Below are 26,602 nucleotides of genomic sequence, written 5' to 3' on the forward strand. Positions count from 1 at the left end.
AGGACTGGAGTAGGGAATGATGTCACCAGCAGGTAGGGCAATAGATAGAATTCAGCATACCACCTGCCCACTTGTGGACCCTTGTACTCACTCGGTATCCATTCAACCCATGGCCTAATTTGTCAGAGAGCATAACAAATGATAATCTCTAAAGGCAACGTAAACCTTTAAAAAAAAAAAAAAATGACTGTAGTTCAGAGTACTTTTCTTCTGCACTTTTGCAATTTACATTAATTTTTTACAGTTCGAAGCAATTAAGCTGTTTAAGCTGAATTTTGTGACAACAGTGCCACCTGCTGGGCAAATTTCAGAATGTACAGTTGGATAGAATATATTCAGGAGGAAAACAGATAAGCTATCCCAATGTTTTTCTGCTTAGATATCTTACATTAATCAGCCCATAAAATAATTTTTAAATAAATTAATGTTCTTCCACAGAGAGAGACGGGGTGATGAGAGCAGGGGAGCATGACCACGGAGCCTTCCAATCAGACAGAAGTCTGCTCATGCACTAGTAACATTGGCGAATGTTGATGTTTATGAATCCATCATCAGAAGAACACTGGACAGCAATGGTGTGTATAGCAGGGTAGCCCCACTGCTTTTGCTCAAAAATATTGTCGACTGTTTACAGTTTGCTAAAGATCATCTGGAGAAACCAGAAGGATACTGGAAGAAAGTTTTCTGAAGGGATGAAGCCAAAATAAAACCCTCTGGCTTAAAGGGGAAGGAAAGGCAAAGTCACTTGGGGGTGCCAAAATGTTAAGCACCCCCAAGTGACTTTAACCGCTTACCTTGTACCCCGGGCTGGTGCCCCTGTTAGGAGAAAATAGCACCAGCCCGGGGCACCTGGAGCGCAGCACTTCCTCCTTCCGCCTTCCACTTCCTAAACTGCCGGTGGCCGGGCATGCACAGTAGAGCGAAAAAGCCGACTTAAATGTTTAAGTTCGGCTTTTCACTCTACTGCGCATGCGCGCGCAGCGAAGCCGGAAGGAGGAAGCGCCGGCAGCTACCCCGGGCTGGTGCTGTTTTCTCCTGACAGCGGCACCAGCCCGGGGTAAAAGGTAGGCGGTTAAAGTCACTTGGGGGTGCCTAACATTTTGGCACCCCCAAGTGACTTTACATTTCTTTTTCCTTTAAATAAGGAGCGTTACATGTGGAGAAAGAAAAACACTGCATTCCAGCAAAAGAAGCATATCCCTTCTGTAAAACATGGTGGTGGAAGTGTTTGGGCCTGTTTTGCTGCATAAGGGCCTGGCTGGCTTGCCATCATTGATAGAACCATGAATTCTGAACTATAACAGAGAATTATAAAGGAAAATGGCAAGCCATCTGTCCGTAAACTGCATCTCAAAAGACAATGGGTCATGCAGCAAGACAACTATCCGAAACACAAATCGTTCTACCAAAGAATGGTTAAAGAAAAATAAAGTGAATGTTCTGGAATGGCCAAGTCATAGTGCTGTCCTTAATCCAACTGAAACGTTGTTTCAGCAAGTGGCTCACGAGTGGTTCATGTGAGGAAACCCACCAATATCCAAGAGCTGAAGGTGTTCTGTACAGTTAGCACAAATGTTTAGTTGCAGGTATTGCTGCACAAGGGGGTCACACCAAATACTGAGAGTACGATTCACTTACTTTTGCCACAGATATGTTATTGGATCATTATTTCAATAAATACATGACCAAATATAATCATTTTTTTTTCATTTGTTTAAAGGGGAAGGAAAGGCTAAGTCACTTGGGGGTGCTAAAATGTTAAGCACCCCCAAGTGACTTGAATCGCTTACCTCGTACCCTGGGCTGGTGCCCCTGGTAGGAGAAAACAGCACCAGCCCGGGGCACCTGGGGCGATTCGCTTCCTCCTTCCGCCTTCCTTTCCCCTAGACTCCGAGTCCGGCGCATGCGCAGTAGAGTGAAAAAGCCGACTTCTCTGTTAAAGTTCGGCTTTTCACTCTACTGCGCATGCACGCGCAGCGAGAGAGGAAGGAGGAAGCGCTGCAGCTACCCCGGGCTGGTGCTGTTTTCTCCATACAGGGGCACCAGCCCGGGGTAGAAGGTAAGCGATCTAAGTCACTTGGGGGTGCCTAACATTTTGGCACCCCCAAGTGACTTAGCCTTTCCTTCTTCTTTAACTAGGTTTTCTTCATCTACTTTGATGACTTGTTTGAAAATCAGATGATGTTTTAAGTCACATTCATTTAAAAATTTTAAAGGGTTCACAAACTTTCAAGCACCACTGTATATTACACCTCTTACACTGAAGCAAATGGAAACCACAATGTGGAGATCAAGGGCCCTCTTTCCTTCCCATGATTAGGAGTTGTTCTGGGAATACTGGGTTTGGGCCATTTGGGTTGATACCACTCCCACTGTTCACCTCGGTGACTAAAATGTAATTTATTCTTCCCTATTACTTCATAAATGCCTCTTTTGTACAAAAAATATTTAAATGTATTTCTTTAATGTAGCTGCATCTGGCTGACAATATTCCGTGAAACAGTGTGAACTCTAAGATCTTCTAATTTTCTGCCTTTTTGTCAATAAAAATGTAATAATGTAATGTAAAAATCCATGCAGTACCAATGTTTCTGCAGGAGAACACGCTCTCATTAAATGCAATCTCTTCTTTTTTGTGACAAACGTTTATTTTACATTGAGCAAATCTTTATGACAGGTAACATTTTTTCATATAATATGAAGCCAAGTTTTAACCTTATAATAACTAGAAGTTTAGTGTGATGTTTTGCTTCATATTAAAACTTTCCATATAAAAATAAAGCACTCAAAATGAAGATCTATTTACAAGCACTTTCACAGTGTTACAGTGCCAAATAGTATAAAGATGAGGAAACTTTTCTGAGCCAAGTGCTTAATATAATATTAACGTATTTTCATAATAAGGCAGTTTATAAATACTGTTTATTTTTCTAAAGCTATGCAATCTCATAATTTAGAATACAGTAAATGGAAAATGCAGACTGGCTAACAGGAAATAGAAGGTAGAATAAGATGTGTAACATTTTAACTGCTGGCTTCCACCAACAGGGGCAGTTCAAAGCACCGCTCTGTACAGACATCATTGCACTCTATGATTCCCTTTCCACTGATTCATGTAAATATTGTAATAAAATTAGAATTTACAAAGGCCAAATATTCAAACAAGCTAAAATAAACATTAATGTGCTTCCCAATGAGCACGTCATTAGATCCACAAGAAGGCTGCCTGCAGCATTCAGGAAATCCAATACCTTTTAAGGCCTATAAGCAACTACAGTCTGAAGGCACTTTAACACTGCAGGACAAGGCAGTGAATTAGATTCTAAGGCATCTGTCAATTCAAGTAGTGGTAATGCTTTGGATATCTTGCTGGCTGTTAAAAGATTTTAGGCACTGAATCCTCCAGCATAAGAGACTCAATCTGGCTCAGGTTCCATCCATTTTCTGGAGACCTTTGTTTTTCCTTGATGTCTCCTTTCTCTAGCACCAATTAGCCATATTCTTCAGTCTTGCGATATGTGATCCACAGAAAATGGTTTCACCTGGAGCTGCCCTGGCTGCCATGGCTGCTTTCAGAACGAGTGGTGCTGTACCGTTTCTTCACAATCATGCTGATGTAAGCCTTCATTAGCTTGGCTATCTCAACCACCTTATTGGGAGACAAAAAGCATTAACAAAAAATATTTATATGCGGTAGAAATATTTATATGTGGCAAAATCCCCTGTGGGGAGATAATGTACATCTATCAGGAAAATAAGAAAAGATGTCACCATTATTGTACCGAACATCAGTGGCTCTTTGCAAAATGCCAAATATACCCTAGTTTTTTGGTTTGAATCTTAGGGACGCAGATTAGCAAAGCTAATGTAGCTTCCTGTTTCTCTCTTTATTCATTATTTTGCTTTTTATCTTTATTCAAGAAGATAAAATGAATTACCCTCCAATGAAACATTTTCCCAAGTAGCTAAGTTCTTGGGAAGGAAGGTAACGTACTTTGTTGGTTTTCCAACATGAGCTTGTTTCTGTTTTACTTAGCTTGTTTCTGTAGTTCTGTTTTTTCAAGATCCATTCTTATTGTCTCTTTAACATATTATTAAGAATATTACATCATGTTCTTTATGATATTTTGGAAAATGACTGAAAATTTTAGATGCAAATATCTCAGCTTCAAAGAATAGTTTCTTACAAAGCTATTAAAGCAGGAAAGCTACTATCCACACATACAGCAAATACATCACTTTATATACTGTTTATATAAAGCAGGGCACCTAAATTATTGATTGCCCCTAGATCACTAGATATGTATATGTCGAAATATATTTATATAAAAAAAAATTAGGAGTGCATTAAATTTCTTTTAACAATTGTGAACTCTGTTTAAAACTGAACTAGAGAATCTTGGAAAGACTTACCGCACTTGTTTCAAATAGTAGTTCACGCTCATCTACCACTATCTTGTAGGTATTGGCATATGGTGCCCCGAAAGATAGGATATGTTCATAGTGAAACACTTCCAGGGGTCTCCCCTCCCCTCTTTTGTAAACAGAAACAGCCTCAACACAGACACCCAACCACAGTTCTTGAGGAAATCCACCTTCTTTACACTAGAACACCACAAGAGGAACAATTACAAGGAGAGCAGTAGAGAGATGTTTTGTCTTATGCACATTTTAGCAATGGATCAATAATTAAACCCTTAAATGACATGTAAAGCCTACATTTGCCTACAAAGTATATCAGTTGGGCACGTCTCCTCTGCCCAAATGGCATTATTTGTACTGCATATATCCCCTCTGTTTGCCAGCACCATCACATTTTCCTAAAGCAAATAGCAGCTTTCACCCGGTGGCCATTTTTCCTCTGATACATAATCAGATACATTTAAATCTGCAAACAGCATACACACGCACACACACACAGACATTTATTCAGCATACACACAACATACATTTCATCAAGAATACAGGCTCACACAGGCAGAACAGTCTCTGATAAAAGTTCTGCTTTGTTTGAGCTGAGCTCAGGAGAGTTGGTTGGGAGAAAAATATTAAAGCAGACAGCTAGAGTTGTGTTTCTGTGTGAACCAGCAATGCCATCTCTTCACTGGCTGCTAGACTGGTGGGTGTGTTTAGTAATCTGAGCTTAGAACAACTGAGCATGCCCACAAGCCAGAAGTCAAAGCAAGTTCCTGAGGGAGGGGGCCGAGTGGGTTACAGGAGGAGAAGGAAATCTAAGTGATAAAGGGGACACTACAGCCTTACTATTAACCTCTGGACAACCAGTGTGGCAGGTATTGAAAGATTTCAAAGATGCTGTTCACTGATTAAATGTTTGTGTGTGGGGTTTACATGTCCTTTAAGTTATTTGTCAACCACCCTGCTAGTTAAGCTGACAGAGGGGTGCTGGGTATCCTGCAGTAGCTGTGGGGCAAAAGGTAGTCAATACCTTATTCTAAGATGTACATTATATTTATGAAGCTCTTGGGACTTCTTATTAAAATACTTTAAGGCCAAAATGATAAAAAAGTCCCATAGAAGTTGAACTAGCATACTTCTCTTACCTCTACATCAAAGAAAGTTGATCCATAACTAGGCCACTCCTTTATCAAAGCCATGTACTTGCTCATACACTGATCAGTATTCATGCCTTGAAACCTTTTCCATTTGTCAATAATATTGGTTCTAGTTGAGAGGACCTCCTCTTTCACCCACATTTCCTGCATCTGTTCCTCTTCCAGTCTCTGTTTGCTAACAGATCCACTTCTGAAGCTCCTTCTTAAAGTTCCTTCCAAGAAGCTAGATCTCTTCCTCTCACATCGTTCTGATGTAGAGGACACTTTGGTAGACTGAGTAATTCTGGCCTTTAGTTTTTGCATGGGGTAGAATTCCTCCATCTCTGGCACACTGGTGTGCAGACTGTAATCTCCTTGTGTATACTGCAATCTCAAAGCAGCCAGGATCTGCAGCGTTTCCTCAGGTGCGGGGTAGTGGCCATGAATAACAGCTTCGTGAGCCTAATAAAATGGGTGATAACATCAGTAAGTTATAGCTGTGCAAGTAAAGGTTATGATAATATTAACTTTAAAGTCCCCATGAACCCAGCCCAGAAGACCCAGCTACTCTGGTCAGGACTCTGCCCTGTACCTACATCTAAAGGAAAAAGGACACACAATTGAAGACTGCCAAGAACGACTGGTTAAAAAGAAGACATACTGTATATGTGAAAACATAAGATCTCTGATCCCATGCTGGTTATGATAAACAGATTATGCTGATTGGAGCAACATTCCAGAGTATTTATTCCAGGAAGATCTTTGTACAAGTCATTCTGAATTGAGAAAGCCAGTTGGATCACTGGCGAAATGTCTTCAAGAAAAACAGTCCATTTGATTTGACTTATGACTACAAATATATCATAACTTGGATGAATGAGAATCTTCACAAACATATTCATAACATAGGCACCAATTGCTGCCACCTAGTAGATGCAGATAAAAATATTGGTGTGTATGGGGCCTAAGTGGCAAATCCTGGATCCAGATTCAAACTGAATTAAGCAAAACAATAAATATTTTAAGAATACAAATTCAACTTACACTGTGCGGTGATAATTATAATGTGCTCCCCATATATAGAAACATTTTGCTGTCATCATTATAGTTATATATATAGTAGTAGTATATTATACTACATGGCACAGTCAAGTGGTCACATAAAGGCACACATTTTAAAAACCTTCTTTGCTGTATCATGCCTTGTTCAAAGAAATACATATGTTGGGAATAGTTTTATTTTTTATTCCAATTGCAACCACTGGGACACTGTTCTACCTGTGCCAGCTTAATCACATGCAACTGTTCCCAATTGGCACAGGTTCCCAAACTGCCAGATGGCCTAATCTTATTAAAAAAAACAGTTAAAACTAGGTAAATCTATACACCCTGTTAAATAAAAAATATTTCTAATATAGTCAGTTAGGCAAAAATGTAATCTATAAAGGCTGTGGTGAGTGAATGTCTAATATAATAACAAGAACACTACTTCCCCCTTTCAGCTCTTTAACCTCTTAGTTAGAGGGTGCTACATGGGACATAACTAATCAGTTAGTTTACTTTTGATCCTTAGCATGCAGGTAAGATTTGAAACCTAATGGTTATGTCCCATATGCCCTCCCCTAAAGTGACTAAAGTGATTGGTTACTTACTGGTAACAGGTTAGATATCTGCAAAGGAGGAAGTGTTGTTCTGGCTATTATGTTAGACATTCATTAACTCTAGCTTTAATAAATGACAATTTTTGCTAACTAACTGTATTGAAAGCATTTTTTTATTTTGCACAGCCTATCTATTTACCCAGTTTCATTTTTACACCGAACAGTTCCTTTAATTTAATTGCGAATGCCAGTCAGATCAGTATAGAAGCATGCTACAGCTAGAGTTCTAGTGGTGATCTTAGTATTATTAAGAAGGGAACTGGGTAATTTTGTGTCTCACCTGCTCAAACATAAATACATATTCCACACTGTCCTTTGGAACATGTTCTGTATCTAGGAAGCAGTAAAGCTTAAAGTAAAATTTCCAGGGCTTATCTCCTGCTTCAGAACTCACAGCCAGCCTGCAGAGAATGCAAACACACAGTTATTATTTTATCTTAGCTCACCGTCAGCATTAATTGCACATAGGCTATAAAGGCAAAAAAAGTAAGAACAGCAAATCTGCAAGCTTGGCAAAATGCAAATATCAAAACAAAAAAATGGCAAAATATAGATAATCTAAAAGCTAAAGGGACACAAAATGCTTTTTAGAGTAATTTCTATTCAGTTATAGATTTGTTTTCCCAAGTCCCAATTTATAACTTATAAGCTTACATTCTTAACAAGTGCCATTGTTGCAAAGGCTTCAAAGAATAATGAAATCAGCCTTCTTAGCATTTCCGTCACTCCTCTTGAGATAAACAATAAAACCTTTAGCAAACAGCATGGCCTGAGGAAGCCTGGTAGAAGAACGCATCAAAATGAGACCTAGATGCTGTAATTCCAAACAGCTAAGGCAGCAGGGGTTTTTTTGCCAGCGGATTTTTAATTAAAGACTTGCATATGTTAAGGTCATGTCACACGTAACTTTTCCACCTTCTCTATAAATAAAATTACGTGACATAAAGGTGTTGGGGATTTGGGCAGAACAGTTCAAGCTGTTTGTGACTATAGAGGCTAGGTTGCATTAGAAGGCATAACAGGATGGGATGGGAGTATTTTTTATATTGGCCTGGCTTCAGCCAATGTTTTACTGCACACCTTGTTTGAAATACTGGCTGGGTGGCAACCTTAGTCACAGATATGTCTGAGCAACAAAACATGAGTAAATATTTTATTGCTCTTTACCAGTTCATTTTTAATTTCCAATAATAACCCATTCCATTTGTAGCACAAACACTACATGACAGTAAAAACAAATGAACTGCACTTACTTTTCAAATTTAGCTAAAACATCAGCTACGACAGTTCTGCTTTCAATGGCTTTATCGGTGGTCCCATTGTATTCAAACAGTGCAAACATGTTCCTGCTGTCTTCCATCGCAAGACCCCTAATTAGCTTTTCAACAACCTAAAAGCACATGTAAATTTGCAGGAATATATTAAGTTTAGAGAAAGAAATAAGAAATATATTTTTGTATCTTTGCATAACCATTACAATCTCAATAGCATACCTTATAAGAAATCTACCTTATAATAAAATGAGCTTAAAATAAGCTTAACAATATATGTGTTATAAAACACATGACATTATGAATGTCGCTGTACTCTCAGGGGGTAGCACAATGGTAACACACTTAGGGCCATGGCAGACATGGAGATTTGCCGTTAAGTCTTTGCTACCGCAGCGCACAAATCTTCTGGAATCACCCCCTTGTCTTAACATTTGGATCACTGCATATAAACCACTTGCAGCATAATCAAGGGACAGTGTAAAAGAAGGTAATTTATCCACAATTAAGCTGGATCACCTTGCGTAAAGTGTGCCTTGTGCGTGCAGCTAATTGTATGAACCAGGGGGCTGCCCGTAGTAATCAAAATGCACTTTTTTCTAGTAGAACCTACTACTAGAAAAGTATATTTGTTTCTGAAAATGTTTTTTTTTTTTTAGATGAAGAAGTCCTTCACATATGGGCTATTTTATGAGATATAATTTTCATAGAAAACTGCAATGTTCAGGGGCATAGCTTCCCTTTAAGGGTGTTTTGAAAGCTGAGATTCTCCACAGCTTAATAATGGTCAAAATGATGTGCTATAATCCTAAAGGCCGACTTGTATAGCCTCTGTATAGAATGGAAATGGCTCTCCTTCCTGGTAAGAAAGTCAAATTGTTTTTAGAGGTCCTCCAGGTGGGAGGTATGATACTGATTTTGACATTAACACAAAAATTAACATCTACTCCTATCTGTTTACATGTACATGGGAAATGCTGGCATTTTCTGGTAACAGTTATTTTAAATGTAATATAAGCAGACATTGCTTGGCTTTCATTGATCTCTCAATGTATTTTTTTTTATTGAAGTCTCTTTCCATTTAAAGGATAAATAAAAACTCAAAAAAGGGACAGTACAAAACATAACAAGGCTTAAATCAGGTGTTGGCTTTTAAGATCTGCAATGCAATTAATTATGAACCTTTTCACTGGCTTACCTCTCCTGCTGTGGTGTGTGAGTTGATAGTGATCTTGCACGCTCCCCCTCCATGGCAGTACACAGTAGTTGTAACTTCTTGGCGGCTAATTAAAGCTTCTATTTCAGCTCTAGACGGAACAAACTCCCGGCATTTGGATTTCTTTAGAGAGTCATAAATAAACAGTGCATATTTTTCCATTTCTGAGCCTTGATATTGTTCTCGTATTCTATAATAAAGAGGTAGAAAAATTATAAAAAAAAAACTGAACATTCACTACTCCGTTATGTAGAAAGACAGCTGTACACAAACACTGAATGCAGAAGCTGCATGGTATGGTTCAAAATGATTTTTCTCCAGCAAATGATTTATTCCTTCAGCAATTTATGTGCTGCTGCCTGGCTAACTCACATAGATTTATGGACAATTAGTCATAGGTCCAATACATTTGTCTGGGGCAACATAAAGCTATTTAATTCCTACCTCTTAAGGTGAAATTTCAGATACTTTACAATCCTTCGACTTGGTGGGAAGGTGCAACTCAGACAGGTAAGTATTTGCCAATGATACAGATTCCCTGTGCACCCTGGATTAGACACTTTATTTGTTTGCTTGATGAGCTGGCAGTAGAGTTCATCTCTGAGAGGTCGCAAATCATGGCCTGTCTGAAGGATTCCCTGAATTATTGGGACAGGATCGGAGAGAGATTCAAGTTGCTGCAGGGAATTGAAAATCTTGATGGCTTCATCCTGGAGAGTTGTATATCCCTTCTCTTTCAGCACTAGAATGGAACAAATATTTAAATGTATTAAGGTTAAATATATTAGGGGTCAGACTATTGTGGATCGAACTGGGGAATACATAAGGATTCTGAACAGTTCAGTCTGTTTTGCAGTTTATTAAAGCTTTCCTGACAGTAAGGAAAATTTTAATGAACTGACACATTTATCAAAGCTGATACGGTGCCGATTTGTCAGAATTGCTCGGCTGCTATGAGCAGTCAGATACTATCAGAATCCTTACTCCCTGATGCAAAGGAGAAATGCAAGAAGAAAACATGTTCTAAATAGCCAAAGGTTATGCAGAGATCTTTCTGCTGGGTATAGAAACCAATATGCGCATTTATTGGCCACCTGTTTAAAAGCAAAAGTCTTTATTGGTTGCTATGGGTTACTGCACTTATTGTATTTTATTACATACAGTGATATAACTTTATATGTCCATACATGGGCCAATAAGATGCAGACTTGGTCCCTTCAGAATGAGTTGGCAGCTTACTTGTACCATGTATCTGGACAATCAAAGGGCCTACCTGCCCCACAATTGTCCAGGAGCCTTGCCAAACAATCAGATCTTGCACTGTATGGATGTAAAAAAAATTCTATTACATCTATTTGACAAAGCTGATACGTTATATATGTGGCAAGACTACAGTTATATATGGACTGGATAGCGGAACCTCCTGAACTGGCTGGAGCAATGCATCTATAGTAAATTTCAGAGAATTTTTAGGCAAAATTTGTTCAGGCTGTAGTCTTCTTTAAGGTAAGAGCGAACTTACGGTTGAGGTTGATGTCTCCATAGGGTAGTGGCAGCAAGGGTGAATGCAAGGGATGATGAGTATAACGCAGGATTGGATTTCTCCTGTAAATTTGCTCCACCACTTCACTGTTTAGGCAGTTTTCCTATAAGACAACAACAGTCAATACAAAAAATTAAATATATCAACATATTCCTTAGGGAAACACAAAGTACCCCAAAAGCTGCTCCTGGGGTTCAGTATTCAAATGTCGGAGAAATATTTATTTCCCCTTATAACTGCGTTGTCCAAACATATATATTCAAACAATATATTTAAAGGAAAACCCACTTTGTAACAGAGCACCTGCTCCCCATCCATGGATGGGGCAAATCCCTACACTCAAAAGCATAAACAAATACAATTTGTGACATACCTTTATATCCTGAATCAGTTGTTGTGTAGGTGTGTCTATTGGGGCTTTTGTATCAATGACATTTTGAATGGCACTAGACCATCGCGTAGCTTCATTGAGCAGTTTTGTGTATAAGCGGTAACAGTGTTTGCGTCCATATACTGTCACATTCCAGTACCCTAAAAAGAATTTTAGGATTAATGTATATTCTCACAGTGCTGTCTATAAGTACAGAATCTGTTTCTGGGTCCACAAACTATACAGAAGTTCTGAATCTCTGTTAATTACAGTCAGAGGGGGTGTTTTTGGTCACATATACATTTTCATTTTTATCACAGTTAAATCTAATTAGAGAAAGTGTCTGCAAGTGAGAAACTGTGCTTTCCAGATGAATATCAGTACAGGTATGAGGCCTATTATCCAGAATGCTCGGGAGCTGGAGTTTTTTCAGATAAGGGATCTATCTGTAATGTGGATCTCTCTACCTTAAGTCTGCTAAAAACACTTAAACATAAAATAAAACCAATAGGATAGTTTTGCCTCCAATATGGATTTATGCAGTTTAATTACCATTAAGTACAAGGTTATAGAGAAAAAGGAAAAATTAATTTGATTAAAATGGACTCTATGATAGATGGCTTTCCTGTAATTTGGAGCTTTCTGGATTTTGGGTTTCCAGATAATGGATCCCAAGTCTGTACTATTAACTGTATTCAGAATTGATTCACAATGATTTCTGCCATTATTGTTGTACCACGCCATGTAGTAGCCTAAATAGTTAAATTTGTTAATTTTACCTTAGAGACATTTTATCCAAAATTTTAAAATAAAAGGGGCTTATATGTTTTACTAATTTAGTTCCTTAATTCGACTGGTGCATTTATTATAATAAATTGCTAATCTCATATACACATGTGCCAATTGCCAATAAAGGGGGCGGGCACTGGACCTAAATACAGCCTTGACAGCGTGATCTGGAATTTTCTCAATTGTCTCAGGATGCTGATGATATAAATTCCAAAGGTTTTTAATTTACCTGTCTCTTTAAAGATCTTCTCTTCAGGCTGCACTACAGAGCAGAGGCTGTTAAGCACCAAGGTGCCCAGCTTCATTGCACTTTTCTCAGAGCTCTTATAATAATCAAGAGAATTGTGAGTGAGGACAAACCAACGTTTCTTCAGTTTCAGAGAAGACATCTTAGGACTATTTTTCACTTCCTTGTGTAACCAACCTGTAACATGGTCAAAAGGAATGGTGACTAACAAATATATAACAATGTAAGTATAAATAAATCACAAAGTATGAATAAAGTATAAATAAATAACAAATAACAAACTTAGAATCACTAGAAAAGTGCAGTTATCGTTACAAAACAAAAAAAGCTAAATTTCTATTCTCACCTATAAATACTGCAATACCACTTTAATATCTTTAAGTTATTATTTCTATTTCATGCCTTGTATCACGAAACAACACAGATTATTTATATATAATATATATATATGAGCTTGTACCAATCTGTTCCAGAAATAATAAATTGTATATCTGGCCTGCTACATGTAAAAAGCTATGCAACATTGTTGTTCTTAACAATTTCCCTGTGCTTAAAGTGGACCTGTCACCCAGACATAAAAAACTGTATAAAAAAAGTCCTTTTCAAATTAAACAAGAAACCCAAATTCATTTTTGTATTAACACATCCATACCCATTATAAAAGCATTTAAAAATCCCAGCTGTCAATAATATATTGCCTGACCCGCCTCTATGCCTTAGGCATACAGCCGGGGCAGAAAAGTACTTTAACTTTCAATTCAGCTCACACTTTCCCCCTCCCTCCGAACCATCTAATTGTGTAGCCAGTGCATGGGTATGGGCATCTGGCCCCCATTCTGGCACATAAACAAGATTTTGTGGTTATACAACACTTGCCTTAATAACAGTGTCCACAAAATGGCACCTGGCTATTTGCTGTGAGTGTGTAATACCAGGACTGATGGAAACAAGATTTCTATTACTTATATAGTGTGATTTTTTTTGTTTCACGAACACAATAGAAAAGAATTATAAATTATTTCTTAGCGTGTAAGGTCTCCTTTAAGGAACCCCAATACTGAAGATCTTCTACTTTTTTTAAGGTGCCAAAAGGTGAAAGCCATCAGTTCAGGATGAAGCATCTGGCTATTACTCATGAAGATTAAAAAAAACAAAAAATGACTACCCTCTGAAAATACAAATGTGTGTGCCCAAAAGGCTCTTAGGATGGTATGTTTGACAACAGAGTGAGGAAGTTGCATTTTTGAAAAATACATTTCACTTATTTTTGAACCAAGAAAATGCCCCCATTCCCTGGCCACCAGCCATAGCTCCAGGTATTCTTCAATTAGAAATAGCAAATCCAACCCATATTTATAAATTCAGATATTCCATACAATGGCTGTACTTTCATTATATTCCATTTATATTAATTGGTAAATGGATATTGGATACCCAGTCTCATTTATCATGTCTCTTAGTAAAGCCTTATGGATCATCAAGTTTCTGTGGTGATTTTTCTTTTCCTATTTATTTCTAAAGAAGTGTATTAGACAAACTGTATATAAGTGAAATTTATGGTATTGTTTACATTTGAAGTACTGAATATTCCAGAATTATTCATTCTTTACTTTTGACATATAATGTAACTTTCTCTCTCTCTGTGTGTGTATATATATATATATATATATATATATATATATATATATATATATATATATATATATATATATATATATATATATATATATATATATATATATACATATTCACACACACACACACATTATATTGTAATTTATTGCTTACCTCGAACAATGAATTCCTGCCCTTCCACCCTGGTGTCTCCCTTTGACCTCTGCAGTAAAGTTATCCAGTGATGCATCTCTTCAGGGGTATCCGTATTACAGTGAAGGACGCGGTTTGCAGTAATGATAACAAATGAATTAGGTCTGGAGGCCAAAATGCAATGGAAAAATCTGTTAGTCATCAAGCAAACATGAGCTATGTTTGGCAAACAAGCACAGGTTCTCCTATTTTTTGTCTGGGCATTGATGCTTGTTGATAGGACAGTTGCTATAAGTAGAATTCACACCATGGGATTATTTACTGTAAATCTCCAGTATGAGTGGATGAATATAGTGTGGTACAACAATAAGTGTTCTGCTTACAATACTCATTTTTCTGCTTCTGCCCTAAATCACCAGTCAGAAAAGAACAAGTGTTAGCCTGTGACCCCACTGGCACATGCTTGGGGTCATCATACAACAGAGAACCAATTAACCCAGTTCATTATTAACTTACAAAAATAAAAAATGATTGGTGAACTTTGTATAAAATACTTACAAAAAAAAAGCTTTAGCTCCTAGTTGTTGCTCTGTGCTGCAACCAAATACAATTGTAGAAATCCAAAAAATAGGAAAAAAGCTTCAGCAGGTTTACTGCAAAACATTTATTGTGGGTAGTGGTAACCACTACCCACAATAAATGTTTTGCAGTAAACCTACTGAAGCTTTTTTCCTATTTTTTGGATTTCATTATTAACTTGTTCATAAATGACTTGGGGGAGGGTATTATAAGTAATGTATCAGTGTTTACAGATGACAAAAAACTCTGCAGACCAGTCTATCCAGGATGTGGCATCCTTGCAGCAGGATCTTGACCAACTGGCAATCTGGACGGCTAAGTGGCAGATGAGATTTAATGTGGATAAATGTAAGGTCATGCACCTGGGATGTAAAAATATGCAAGCCACTTATACCCTTAATGGGACTGCACTAGGCAAATCCAAAATGGAGAAGGACCTTGGAGTCCTTGTAGATAATAAACTTGGCTGTAGCAAGCAATGCCAGGCAGCAGCTGCAAGGGCAAACAAGGTTTTAAGCTGTATTATAAGGGGTATAGATTCACGGGAGGAGGGGGTTATTCTTCCCCTTTACAGAGCACTGGTAAGGCCCCATCTATAATATGCTGTTCAGTTTTGGTCTCCAGTGCTCAAACAGGACATTATTGAATTAGAGAGGGTCCAGAGAAGGGCAACTAAGCTGGTAAAGGGTATGGAAAGTCTCAGTTATGAAGAAAGACTGGCCAAGTTGGGTCTGTTTACACTGGAGAAGAGGCGCTTAAAAGGTGACATGATAACTATGTATAAATATATAAAGGGATCATATAATAACCTCTCTAATGCTTTATTTACCAGTAGGTCCTTCCAACGGGCACGAGGGCACCCACTCCGTTAAGAAAAAAGGAGGTTCCAATTAAATATTCGGAAAGGATTTTTTACTGTGAAAACTGTTAAGTTGTAGAATTCCCTCCCCGAATCAGTCGTGCTGGCTGATACATTATATAACTTTAAGAAGGGGTTGGATGGATTCTTAGCAAGTGAGGGAATACAGGAAGGATTTTTTTCCCCTCTGCAGCAAATTAGAGGCTTCAGATGGGTTTTTTTCCTTCCTCTGGATCAACTAGACAGGTTATATATAGGCATTATGGTTGAACATGATGGACATACGTCTTTTTTCAACCTAACTTACTAACTAACTAACTTACTAACAATGAATCCATTGTATATAGATCTGAAAAATCATTCTGTGGTCCATGTTTTCAGATCAGCACAATTAAGCCATTTAATGTGTTTGGTTAAAATGTACAATATCTGACACATCACCCATACATTGAATGGATGACACCTTGAGTTGGCATTTTGGGCTCGCCACCTTTAGGTTAATTAGTCAAATCAGTAGATTAAAGGAGAAGGAAAGGTGAAAACTAAGTAAGCTTTATCAGAAAGGTCTATGTAAATACAGCCATAAGCACTCACCGAAAAACTGTACTGAGTCTTTAGTGAAACAAACACCACATTTATTTCCTTTTATACATGATCTTCTGTGTCAGACTTCCTGCACAGTCTGCTCCTCTCCCCTTCTTCCTCTCCCTTATCTGTCCTCACCCTCCCATCTCAACTCTCTCCTCCTCCCAGCTAGAGCTGCAGCATGGGAGTTACCGAGAACAAGCTAAAATGGCAGCTGCTGTCTTAAACAAACGGAAGGAGCTTCTAGGGCTGCTTACTCAGGTATGGTAAGGGCGACTTTTAAAAAGTCCCAGCAGATATCTGCGTAGGCGATTAGTCGTAGTTACTTATACTCTAACCCAGCGCTGTCCAACTGGCGGCCCGCGGGCCGCATGCGGCCCGTGACCCCCCTCTGTGTGGCCCCCCACCTGTCTGGCTGCTTTGATGGCTTACCTTTAAGTAAGCATTAAATGGTATCAGTACTGAGATTAACTGGCCCCCTGCATGGTTCTCACCTCAGATTCAGGCTGTAATCCCTCTGTATTGTTTAAAAATGTAATCCCCTGTGTTTTTCACACCTTTTAATACCTGCATTGTTCACCCCCTGCAGTGTTCCCACCTCAGGCTCAGACTGTAATCACTCCCATTGTTCACTTCTTCACACCTCAGACATAGGTACTGTAGGCAAAGTATGGCACATACAGCCAGCAAAGGGCAGGTAGAGTATGGCACATACAGCCAGCATAGGGCAGGTAGAGTATGGCACACACAGGCAGCATAGGTCAGGGAGGGTATGGCACACACAGGCAGCATAGGTCAGGGAGGGTATGGCACACACAGGAAGGGTAGGGCAGGCAGAGTATGGCACACACAGTCAGGGTAGGGCAGGCAGAGTATGGCACACAGAGGCAGCATAGGGAAGGCAGAGTATGGCACACACAGGCAGGGTAGGACAGGCAGAGTATAGCACACACAGACAGCATAGGACAGGCTGAGGGCTGCCTGTGTGTGCCATACTCTGCTTGCCCTATGCTGCTTGTGGGAGGTGAACCTGGCAGGGGTTTGTTGTGGAGTTTGTTAGCAGTTGGAAATAGCAATTAAATGGTCCCTAAGTGTAATTATGTACTGGGGGTTGCTCTGCTATCCACAGGGGAGGAGGAGGCATATGGAATTTAAGGGTATATCTTAATATGACATAATTCTTTCACATATGAATGATGGCTGATATCCCCACAGTAAGGACCAAGCATTTGGGATTTTGCTGTGCTACCACCATTGTGATAAAATAGGTGTGGTTTGAAGTGGGTGTGGTTTCAAAAAGGGGAGTGGTCAAAACTGGCTTCCATAAGCGGCCCTCCACCATGTATTCTAGAGAAATTCCGGCCCTCGGCACCATAGAAGTTGGACAGCACTGCTCTAACCTATGGTGGGAAAGTCGCTGCAATTAATCACCACAACCAACTTTTAAAAAAGTTGCAGCAACTAATTAAGTTTGAGCTATCTAGAAACATACAAGCAATGGAAACTATTGGGACCTGTATAAAAAGATCTGTGGTTAATGCAGAAACAAAAATATATTCTGATTGTAAGTATGGGCTTACCTATCTGGGTTATCTGAAGCGCACACAGAATCAATCATTCCAACATCCAAAGTTCCCTGTAAAGGAAAACAACTATAACCACTACTGGCATAATAAGAATTCCAACACAAAATCTTTATTATAAACCTATAATGACAATGAATATATACATATATGGAGGACTTCATGCTCTGTCTCTGAAGTCCTCTTTTGTTTAGCCTACAGGCAGCACTGTTTTTTGATACAAAATGAAACCATGTTAAATATGATCCATTTTTTATATTTATGCTGCAGTCACTTCCATTTGTTATTTAATTAGCATCCAAGCCATATAATTATCACCTCTAAAACATGTATGTCTAAATCTTCTGAGCTTTCATGAGAAAAGCTATAGCACTGAGAACATTATATGTGCCATCAGCTTTGGGATAATGTCATATGTGGCTTTTGTGTTGGCAATTTTTTTCTGGCAGAGTTTTGGGACAACTATTGCCCTAAATTGTACCCATAAACATTTTTGGACTTCATGAATAATGCAGGATCTGATCAGAACAAACACTTTCATCTTGTAAGTCCAGCTTCTGCCAAATGATAGTTCAAAAAGGTTAAAATACAAGTTTGAACTACAGTAACCAATGCAAATATGACTAAATTAACACAGTCTGTGCGTTTAAGGGGAGTATCATTACTGGATGCTAAATGGACCTTAATTTTAGGTAGTTAAATGCACTTGCCCTAAATACTTGGCCAGAGCCTTGCTGTATGAAATTATGGAAACAAGTACAAGTAACACCAGCCATCAGCTTGGCATCAGAGATCTAACATTGAAAATGCATCAATACATATGTTTCTACGCTTTTATAAATCCCACCCATAACCACTTGCACCCAAAGGTTTGAAAAGTTACAAAGGTATGAGGGATACATGTTTAAGCTCAGAAAACATTTGAACATAGAGATATGATACCCAGAGGGGCCACAAAAAATATTTTCACCTACCACAGCATTTTGCGGATTGGCTTGTTCATCATGCATCTCCCGAATTTCCTGTTCTGTGGAAGTGTGAACCTGGCTCATTACACTGAACCACTGACTGATGAGGGAACAAAGATGAGAGAAAAAACACATAGCAGGTTAGAAAGTCCTGCAAGCCACTCTGTAGATTCTGTTAGTGAGACAGGTTTGAGCAAGCTGCTCCAGCTACTGTATATACTAAAATACCTCCTACTCAATTTTTTTTATTTTTCTTGTTTTCTTGACAATTACAATTATTGCAGTGCACTGATTTGCTTAATTTAGCTTCAGGCTTTCTAGTAATGATGAACTGACAAGCAAGTAATTGAAGGCTCCCTTTCTGTAAAATGACATAAATGGATAACTTTCAACAGTAATTTGATAAGAGGTCAGTTGTTTATGGGTGATCTGTTTTTTTCCTATATATATATATATATATATATATATATATATATATATATATATATATATATATATATATGTTTGTGTGTATGGTGAGTCTATAGATAAGCCAGTGCTTCAGTTTTCATTGCTCCCTAAGTAGTAACTGCATATAGCCCAGAGGAAGGTACTGACACTCCAGCTATAAAAATGGTAAAGGCAATAAGAAGTAATTTTACTTCTCCGTTGTTTTTCATCACAGACCAGTGTTGGCATTGCATGGACCAAAAGGAATGTGAATGTGAAGAGTATATATATTTTTCGATATATTTGAATTAAAATCCCACACTCCAATTAAGACATAATCATAAGACCTTCTCGGAGTGATATTTTGTTTCTCAGATCTAACAAAGACTTTAAAACTCTAAAAGAGCAATATAAGAAACACAGATTGTCACAGTTCTAATCACCTTTAGCAACCAATGCAAACATATCATTGGTTTCTATGGGTTACTGATGGGCAAACTTTGTGCCTTTTATTGCATATGGAGTTAAAAGTATACATGAACATAATTTAGAATGCAACTAGATGCATGCTGTCCTGTATTCTAAACCAATCAATATGAACCTAAGCCACAAGCTTCTCTAGAACATTATTTTCCTATTTGTATACATGTACTTGATAGAATATAGCCTAAAGTACAGGCACTATGTCATGTTGCAATGTGGTGTGGACGTGCAGTGAGTATTTATACAACTGCTAGGGTATATTTACCCAAAACATACTACTCCCTCCATTATTGTTTTGGAAAAGTTAGTCATGAGCCAGTGAATAGATATAACACACACTGTGTTGACATCTCTTTGATTTTTGTATTTACAGCAATATCTGAATAAATTAATGCCAAATTCACAATGTGGAATACCTCAAATTATTGTATATTCAACACTCATTTTATTTTTTTATTATCATGTTCCATTCCTGGGTATTTTAACTACATGTACACAGAATGGCAGGACATTGTAATTCAGATTATAAAAGATAACTGTTACAACTTATTCTCTGTCCCTCGCTCTGCCTGTAAAAATATTTTGGATGTCTGTAGTTGTAGTTAAGAAACAGCTGCAGGGATGCAGGTTGACCATAGAAAGTATATAAGAAACAGAATACCCTTTGTTGTAAAATATAAAGCTGTCAGAATGCACAAAGAATGTGAAATATACAGATCATAGATATAGACACTAGTGTAACCACTATGCCACAGAACCTGTGGGAAACCTCAGGGGACAGGGGACCTTGGATGATTGTGGGGTCTGCAACATGATTCTATCTCCTTCATTCAGGGCCGGAACTAGGGGTAGCCAGAGGAAGCATGTGCCTAGGGCGCAAAGTTAGAGGGGAGCTGGGGACGTACCTCTTTTGCCTGCATTCCCCTAGGTTCAGCCATATTTAACCTGACACACCCAATCTCCCCTCTCCCAATGCGGGAGGATTTGGGGGAAAGTGTGAATGTTTTATAACATATTTGTAGTAACATGAAAATGGTCACAAAGTCAGGGATGTGGCAGATTCATAATCCACAAAACATCTGGCCAAATACAGGCTAAGCCAAAACCTACACTTGCATATTCAAAAATAAATTAAACATTGACCCAGTTTGTTAGCCAGATTAAAGTCATGTGACTTAGGATCACTTAAGATTCATCCGAAAACGGCTTCAATCAGCACACCGAACGGCCAAGGTATCTAAAAAAATTAGCTTTTATTCATTTCCTTTTAAAATGCCTGACGCGTTTTTCGTGCGCATGGGCACCTAATCATAGGCCTATGATTAAGTGCCCATGCGCACGAAACGCGTCAGGCATTTTAAAAGGAATTGAATAAAAGCTAATTTTTTAGATACCTTGGCCGTTCGGTGTGCTGATTGAAGCCGTTTTCGTTTTTGGACTACTCTTTGCTCCCCAGGCTACGGGTTCGGGGCTTGAAGCACCCGGGCCATGAACTGACTTTGGTGAGATTTACTTTATGATTTGCTGTATTCTACTTTGGTGACATCTGGGTTGGTGGAGGGCCCGGGGTTTATACACCCAGGCCAATAGATTATTTAGGTACATTTACCGCTAGCGTACAGTTTAACATTTCTAATATAACCACCGCCGTTCACTTTATTGTACTTTACTTCATTAGTTTGATTTATACTATTTGGCTGTGAGGCACTATATCTCTTTGGGTTCACTTAAGATTCAGCCAAATCTGCATTCTGCAAAATGTGCTTGAATTTGACCAAATCCCGATTGAGCAATCCCTAATCAAATTAGATAATTTAGAAATCTGCCCTTTAGTCTTATTCACAATATGTTTTAAGGCAACATTGTACAATTATGATTAAATGAACATAATGCTTTTCTGTAAGCATTATCCATAAACAGAGCAGGGAGCAATTTAATGCAGCTAACTCAGGTCAAGACACTACTGTTTTAGTTTGATAGTCACCAGGACATGATACAGTATGTAGTAGGTGTACATTTGGGGCATCAGTGCAATTAGTGACTGATTATGTTATATTATTTGCATAGAAAAGATACATTAAAGGCTGCATCAAAGAAGCTGCTAACAACATTCTTGCATAAAATGTATTTTTTCGTACCTGGCATCCTCAGGAGACTCCGCAATTAAGTGATATGTCCGATTTTCCATTATTATATCAATTCCATTTTCTTTGCCAGTGTTATCAATGACCTCTCTATAAAAAGGAAAAAAGTATATTTTGTTATCCATACTGTCAATATAATAACAAAAAACATTGTATTTGATACCAAAGGTCTAGCAGAATGACACTCCCTGAGAATCAGAGGTCCATTCCAATCTATCATTACCTCCATATGTAATAAAAGGCACTAAGTTTGCCCAGTAGAACTAACCCATAGCAACAAATAAGATGCTTGCATTTAAACAGGTGACCAGTAAATTCTACCTGCTGATTGCTATGGGTTACTGCTCCTGGGCAAAGTTTGTGCCTTAAATTACATAACCCTCTTTAAGTCTACAGCTGTAATCTCAAATGATAAAAAGGGGTGAAGTAAAACATTGTAAGTTTTGTCCGGGTCTGGTAACTCACAGCAACCAATTAAGCATTTGTTTTCAAAGACATGAGCAGTAAATGGTACTTGCTGATTAGATGTTATAGGTGATTGGACCAGTGGCAACTTTGTACCTTTTATTGCATTACCAAATAGTCTATAGTGTAATTTAATGATTACCTGTGACCTATATGTAGTGCCCAGTTTGGCTGAAATCCCACAAATGTAAATTTTACAGGGGAGGGGAGATATGGGAATGTACATATCTCACACATCTCTTCACTTACGCAGGATACACATAGCAAGGCAATCTGGCTCAATATCTGCCTCTATGTTGGAAATTAGGGATGTGCCGAATCCAGGATACGGTTCAGGATTTGCCCAAGATTCTGCCTTTTCAAGCAGGATTTGGCAGAATCCATGCCTGTCCGAATTGAATCAGAATCCTTAAAATCATGTGAGATTTTGTTACATAAACACGGACGTTGAAAATTTTTCCCCGTGTGCAAATCGCACAGTTCTCTTTAACCCTTCCTTATCCTAATTTATATATGCAAATAAGGATTCGAATTCAGTTCAGTATATGGCCGAAACCTAAGTAAAGGATTTGGGGGTTCGGCCAGATCCTAAAATAGTGGATTTGATGCACTCAGATTGGAAATGAGCCAACTACTCATTGAAGAATATTGTGAATTAGAAAAAACTTTGCATATAGAGCTGAATATATTAATGGTGATCTATCTGTGCAGCATTTTATACGTTTTGACTTAAAAGTTTCATACTTGGCATCTCGAAGCTCAATCGTTCCCTTCTGTCTGTCTTCACTATCATTTTCAAAGTACATAAGCTTAGACTGGCGGAGAACAAACCAACGTTTCTTCCAGTTTCTTCTGGAGAGTGTAGATGATCCACCACCCTTTTTGTGAAGCCATCCTTGCTTTAAAGCTTCTTGTTTAGAACGGAACCACAGAAATGTCTCATCCTTTAAAACACACCATCGCTTTTTCCATGAGTTCATCATTCCACCTGCAAAATTTACATAATTTTGTAAAACTGTAATTTGGTTTCTTATTAAGTAAATAAATTATCCCACCCTATTAAAGAAAGGCAATTCGCATACATACATTTAGAGGCCAGGACCGTCAAACTTTTGACGGAGAAAATTTACCAAGAAACATCTTTAGAGGGATTTTTATGGTGTACTTTTTATTTCTAAATTAAACCATTCACATAGCAAATAATTCACTCTACTATTTTATATTTTATTCTTGAACGAACATACAATTTTTTTTTAGTTGTAATATTGGTGTGTGGGCAGCCATCTCAGTGCATTGTGCCTGATTCTGAAATTTCAGAAGGAGCCAGCGCAACACATTAGAACTGCTTTCAGATAAGCTATTTTTTCTCCTACTCTGTGTAACTGGAGGAGTTGGAAGCCGGACTTGGATTTCTTACTATTGAGTGCTTTTCCAATACTGGGAGCTGCTATCTTGCTACCTTCCCCTGCTGATCAGCTGCTGGGAGTGATGTCACTCCAACTTGCACCTTAGCAGTAAAGTGAGACTGACGTTTATCACAGCAAAGGTCAAATGGCTGTGGCACCCTGGGAAATGAAGAATATGGCTAGTCCAATGTGAAAGTTCAAAATTAAATATAAAAAAAATCTGTTTATGTTTTTGAAAAACAGATTTCAATGCACAGCTCAGATTTCAATAGACAGCTCAACAAATAGCACACAAATAAAATGCGTCGGCATCACTAGAGAAGAACAGAGAAACTGATATAGCCCTGCCCTTTCTTTTTTTAAAGCGGAGGTCCTTATTCTCGGCCTGCAAATACAGCAAGCACAGGCTAAATATCTGCCCCTCTGGAAACTGCAGTTTTAGACTGAAATACACCAGGAACATTTTTCGTGCTAGTACCGCTCTCCAACTCTTTTTACATTTCAATGTGGCTCACAGGTAAAAAAAGGTTGGGGATCCCTGCTATAGCACCTGCTTAAGCATCACCAAAAGGAAGCAAAAAAAAAAAAAAAAACTCCAGATAAGCCTTTGCAAGTTGGTAGTAAAACAAAATTATGAAAGGCCTATTTCCAATACTTAGACCTCCCCAGTGGGGTCTAAGTATTGGAAATAGAAAAGACCAACCTGAAGGCTAGTAGCTTATTTGCTGTCCTGAATATTTCTGGAATATGAGTTTAAGGGCCAGCTAGAGTTAGATTTTTGGTCAATACTTTTTTGCAGGCCTTGATATGTTTTTAGAATGGTGACTGATGCTGCACCAAAGGTTGGACCACAAAAGAAGGCCTGACCAATACACCTAAAAACCATTGCCTTAGAAGTTGTGACCTACCTTTCATATATAAATAGCTGTGAAAATAGGGCAAACTGACACAACTATAGACAGAATCTCTTCTGTAGGAAAGTTCATCATCTGTGTCAAACCTGGAATCAAATTCTTCTTCACTGTCTTCGAACTACAAATGCAAAACAGGGGAGGTCAGTTATAGCTCTGTACATGCGTGCAGCATAACTTTGTTTAAAATGTCAATATATAAAAAGAAAACTGTAACAATATATTAACTCTCCATTAATCACAGTATGTGTTTTATTGGATATTAATGAAAATATTATACTTGCAGGCAGAGGCACCTTAATCCTTATGTTACATTCTGAGACTTTAGTTTTTATTGTAAAACACTGCTTAACATTCTGTCACTGTAAAAAATGAATAATAAAGAAAAAGCAAGCCACTCATCTTATAAAATGTCCAAAACCAACCAAAACAAATACTATACTGTATATTGTACAGCTGATAATTGCTAATTGCAGCTACATTCTCTCACTATAAGTTGTGCAGCAGATAACATTTACCATTTAGAAATAGAATCATTTTTTTAATAAAAGATTCTGATTTACTTTCTAGCGCAGACTTTCTCACTTATTGGCCTGTATGGAAACAGTGTACCACTAGCCTAAATGCTCTAATTTGTTTTTTAAACAAATAAAATGTAACATTTTACTTAAATGTGCATTGCTCAGAGAGTGTAAATAAATTATGATATATTACATAGATGGCATAAATAATGAGTAATTGGAAAATAGACCGCAAAAGAAACTTACAGATGACTGTGCCCCTTCTGAACTAAATCTGTATGCTGAAGAGCCATTGTATGTTCCTAAAGAAAAGTTGTAATCAGGAGACCACTGGCTGCTCACTGAGTTAGAGAATGTCACACTGCTCCCAGAGGTGATTGCTCCATCTTCATAATCATCATGATCATAGTCATAGTCTCCATCTGGTATGATGATGCTCCCAGGATTTTGAGGTTCACATGGTGCATTTTCTGGCACACAATATGTAGACTCTCCACTAGTTAATTTCTTAACGTTTGCTTTGTTTTCATCCAAAGAAAGCAATTTATTACTGGTAGCTGCCTGGGGTGGGCCTCCCACAGTATAATTCATGTAAGGATCCTCTTCTGAAGAGTCATCACTTGTCCTAATGCCACTAGTTCTCTGGTCAGAATGTCCATGTTCACTTGGATTTGGAGAGTCCTTAAAAGCTTCATCATCTGCCTCAAACCCTTCATCTACCTCTTCTTCAGGGTAAGGCTGACTGAAGTTAAAGCTTGGTTTTGTACTTGAGACACCGGGTATATTAGAGAGTTCTGGAAATACATCACTTACAGAGAGAGACATCTCAATATTCTTTACACATTCGTCAATCTCATCAAAGTTTAGGGACTCAAGGAACTCCTGAGCAGCTCTGCAAGCCTCCTCTTCTAGTCTTTTCAACTCATTGTCTCGAAGCTCTTGCAACCTTTGTAAAGAAGCCTCTGTAAGTGACAATTCCTGTTTTTCCTTTTGGCGTTGTAGGTCATCAATTTCTTTCTCCAAGCGAAGAATTTCTTCCACTTGTTTGTTTTCCTTTTGTTTATCTATCTCATTGTGATTTTGGGCTTCCAGCATGGCAGCAAGTTCCTGTTTTCTTGCTTCTTCAGCCTTTATTTGCATAAAAGGAAAATAAGTTGAGTCCCAAGTGTAAATATTAATAAAAACATTTAACTTACATATTTGCATATCACTGATATTACACTTGCTAGCTGTCTGTGGGGATGCCTGATACA

The 26,602-nt window shown here is 38.2% G+C and overlaps 1 protein-coding gene across 2 annotated transcripts in view; it reads right to left on the reverse strand.

Annotated features, from left to right (window-relative positions):
- Nucleotides 1–2,629: 2,629 nt before the first annotated feature.
- Nucleotides 2,630–26,602, reverse strand: part of myo10 (myosin 10) — a 146,420-nt gene continuing 122,447 nt past the window's right edge. Inside the window, exons 24-40 of one of the 2 annotated variants that reach the window (XM_031903372.1) lie at nt 25,596–26,477; nt 24,826–24,949; nt 23,256–23,499; nt 22,041–22,136; nt 18,997–19,090; nt 18,020–18,075; nt 14,438–14,580; nt 12,632–12,826; nt 11,617–11,774; nt 11,223–11,346; nt 10,145–10,442; nt 9,683–9,890; nt 8,467–8,603; nt 7,494–7,614; nt 5,562–6,014; nt 4,414–4,605; nt 2,630–3,649 (exon numbers count right to left, since the gene is read on the reverse strand). In XM_031903372.1, the coding sequence (XP_031759232.1) occupies nt 3,539–3,649; nt 4,414–4,605; nt 5,562–6,014; nt 7,494–7,614; nt 8,467–8,603; nt 9,683–9,890; nt 10,145–10,442; nt 11,223–11,346; nt 11,617–11,774; nt 12,632–12,826; nt 14,438–14,580; nt 18,020–18,075; nt 18,997–19,090; nt 22,041–22,136; nt 23,256–23,499; nt 24,826–24,949; nt 25,596–26,477 (3,636 nt within the window). In that variant the 3' untranslated portion in view covers nt 2,630–3,538. 2 annotated transcript variants of the gene reach the window in all.

Source organism: Xenopus tropicalis, chromosome 6 (assembly GCF_000004195.4).
Source record: "Xenopus tropicalis strain Nigerian chromosome 6, UCB_Xtro_10.0, whole genome shotgun sequence".
Lineage (NCBI taxonomy): Eukaryota > Metazoa > Chordata > Amphibia > Anura > Pipidae > Xenopus > Xenopus tropicalis.